This window comes from Carassius auratus, chromosome 18 (assembly GCF_003368295.1).
Source record: "Carassius auratus strain Wakin chromosome 18, ASM336829v1, whole genome shotgun sequence".
NCBI lineage: Eukaryota > Metazoa > Chordata > Actinopteri > Cypriniformes > Cyprinidae > Carassius > Carassius auratus.
In genome coordinates, this window is record NC_039260.1 from 1,909,040 (window position 1) to 1,911,539 (window position 2,500).

Sequence of the window (2,500 nt, forward strand, 5' to 3'; positions counted from 1 at the left end):
AAGAGTTTATGGCTCGCAGAAACTCCTTGATTGCTAACAGGGAAGATTCTCTTCTAAACGAATCCCATCAGGCCACTGAAAGAACGCATCGGACTGCATCTTGGTGTGTTGTGTCGTCTTCGTTACGTCCTACTGTTCACGTCACAGTTTAAGGCCAAAGGGTACGTGAACGTAATATCAGAAAACTTCAATTCCATCAATGTTTGTGTTAACACAAAACACGGCGGTGCACTGAAGTCACGCTGGGTTTCTGCCGTGAGGAGGGATTATGGGACAGAACGGACCTCAGGTGGTCGTCTCTTCATGCACAGGCATCCTTCATAGTACCTTAATCAATAGTCTGTTGCAAATCATGTTCCAATATCAAAAAACGAGATCTTTCTGTTGATCGCTGTACAAACGTGTCATCATGTCACAATCTCAGCTAACCTATGACCCGGTGAACACACACACACACACACACACACTCTCTCACACACACAAAAACAAACAACAAACTTTGTAAAATGAACAAAAAACAGACATTAAAACATCAATCATGTTCCCATGATTCCAACACCAAAGCAAACGGCAAAAAAAGCAACAGAAAAACTGACAGTGACACCCAGAGAGAGTCAGCCGGGGGGGAAATCCCCCACAATGCTTTGGGCCTGACGAGCCGTGGTCATTTGTTTCCAGTGATGTCGTCATTCAGAGCCTTTTCAGGGGCCACAACGTGAGCGCAGACGCCTCTCGGACCCTAAAACAGCAGCACTAGAGGGCGAGGGGCGGCACACGAGAGAGAGAGAGAGAGAGAGAGAGAGAGAGCGCTCTGGGGTTGGGGGTTTGGGGTCGGGGGTCGGGGGTCAGGGGTCGTCCTGAAAGGGCTAGCGGTTGTTTCTGGTCGCCTCTTTTGCTGCGATGATCAGCGGTGTGAGGCTGGACAGAGGCTTGGCCACTTTTAGGAACTGATGCTGCAGGGAGAAAGAGAGAGATGTCAGTCAAAAGATGTGACCAGTTAGTTGTTGACCATAAGGTATAAATTACTATTTCTAGCAATTCAACTGAAAGTAGGAGAAAATAAGGCCACCCGCTCAAGCAATTAAAAAATTTATGAATTTGAAGCCAGAGTACAAAGGAGTTTACAATTTATTCAGAACAGCTATAGTAAAATATAAGCTCCACATATACAGAGACTGTCAACAGCACCCCCTACTGGTTCAGAATATTACAACACCGAATGGGGCATAAAGGAATGCATTCTAGCATTTAAAAAAAAAATGAACACACAATAATAAAAATCACATCAAACTTAAACCCATATAAAAATATAATTAAATCGCACCTCAAATCCAAAGAATAAACACATAAAGAAAACACTCAATACACTAGAACTCATTTCCTACACAGACCCACGGTGCAACTCTAAGTAGAGGGAGATTTATGCCAAGACCAAGCTTATTAAAGCAGGAGCGTAACGATCTTGTAATTTTACCAGAAATAATAGTTTAAAGAAATAAAAAAAAAATTGAACAGAAAAAAAAGTGCTGCTCAAGAATAATTTCTGCTTATCAATGCTGAAAACAGCTTTATATTTTTGTGGAAACAATGCATTTTTAAGGATTCTTTGAAAAATAGAAAGTTAAAAAGAACAAAAAATTTTTTTCAAACATAAATATTTTATAGCATTTCAATGCATCCTTAGGCTACTGCTCATTTCTTTAATTTTTATAAACCTGTTTTAATGTAATGCATTAGTAAGCACTTAATTACTGTAATTTAACTATGTTTCCCGTAAAACGCAAAGTAAGGATTACTCTTAATTGCCCTATAATACCATTCCAGTTACTTCTGATGTAACTGCATTAAATACTGTATAGACTATAGAACAATTCTGTTAAACAACGGTAATATATTGTTAAAATCTAATGTTAAAATGTGTTTTTTTTATCTAACCTTCCAATATAATAAATAGGCCAAGTAATTAATAAAGTAAATAATAAAAAAAAACTTCCTAATTGATGAATAAAAGTAAAGTTTTAAATCTTTTCATGCAAAATTAACTGCATTTCCTAATCCATTTGTAACTCAAGACTATTAATTTGTTAGTATGAAAAGTGATTTATATGTTTTCATTTTTAATGAACTGATAAATTAGTGTTTACTTTTCATGCATCACTCTAAATGCAAGTCTCTAAAATGTTCTGAGTCACTTTTTAACTGATATATATTGATATTAGAACCATAAACAAAAAAACTGTTACTTGAAACAAATTTGAATTTAGTTTAACTAAAAAAATAGATTTATTAAACCTTGATACTGGAAGCTCATTTCTTTAAGTCTATGAAGAAAACACACACACACACACACACACACACACACCTGTAAAAGCTCCTTGGCAGAGCCTCTCTTCTCCACGTCCATCTCCAGACAGCGGTTTAAGAAATCCCGAAACACGGACGAGAGTTTCTCCGGACTCTGTAGCTCCGGCGTTCCATTGGTGGCGATGAGATACAGAGC

General features: G+C 37.8%; 1 protein-coding gene across 4 annotated transcripts in view; it reads right to left on the minus strand.

Annotated features, from left to right (window-relative positions):
• Nucleotides 1-2,500, minus strand: part of LOC113118104 (serine/threonine-protein kinase PAK 1) — a 42,672-nt gene that overhangs the window by 63 nt on the left and 40,109 nt on the right. For all 4 annotated transcript variants that reach the window (XM_026287018.1, XM_026287020.1, XM_026287019.1 and 1 more), the window contains exons 14-15: nt 2,363-2,500; nt 1-953 (exon numbers count right to left, since the gene is read on the minus strand). The exon at nt 1-953 is cut by the window's left edge and continues 63 nt beyond it. In XM_026287018.1, coding sequence (XP_026142803.1) covers nt 867-953; nt 2,363-2,500 — 225 coding nt within the window. In that variant the 3' untranslated portion in view covers nt 1-866. The remainder of the gene's footprint in view (nt 954-2,362) is intronic.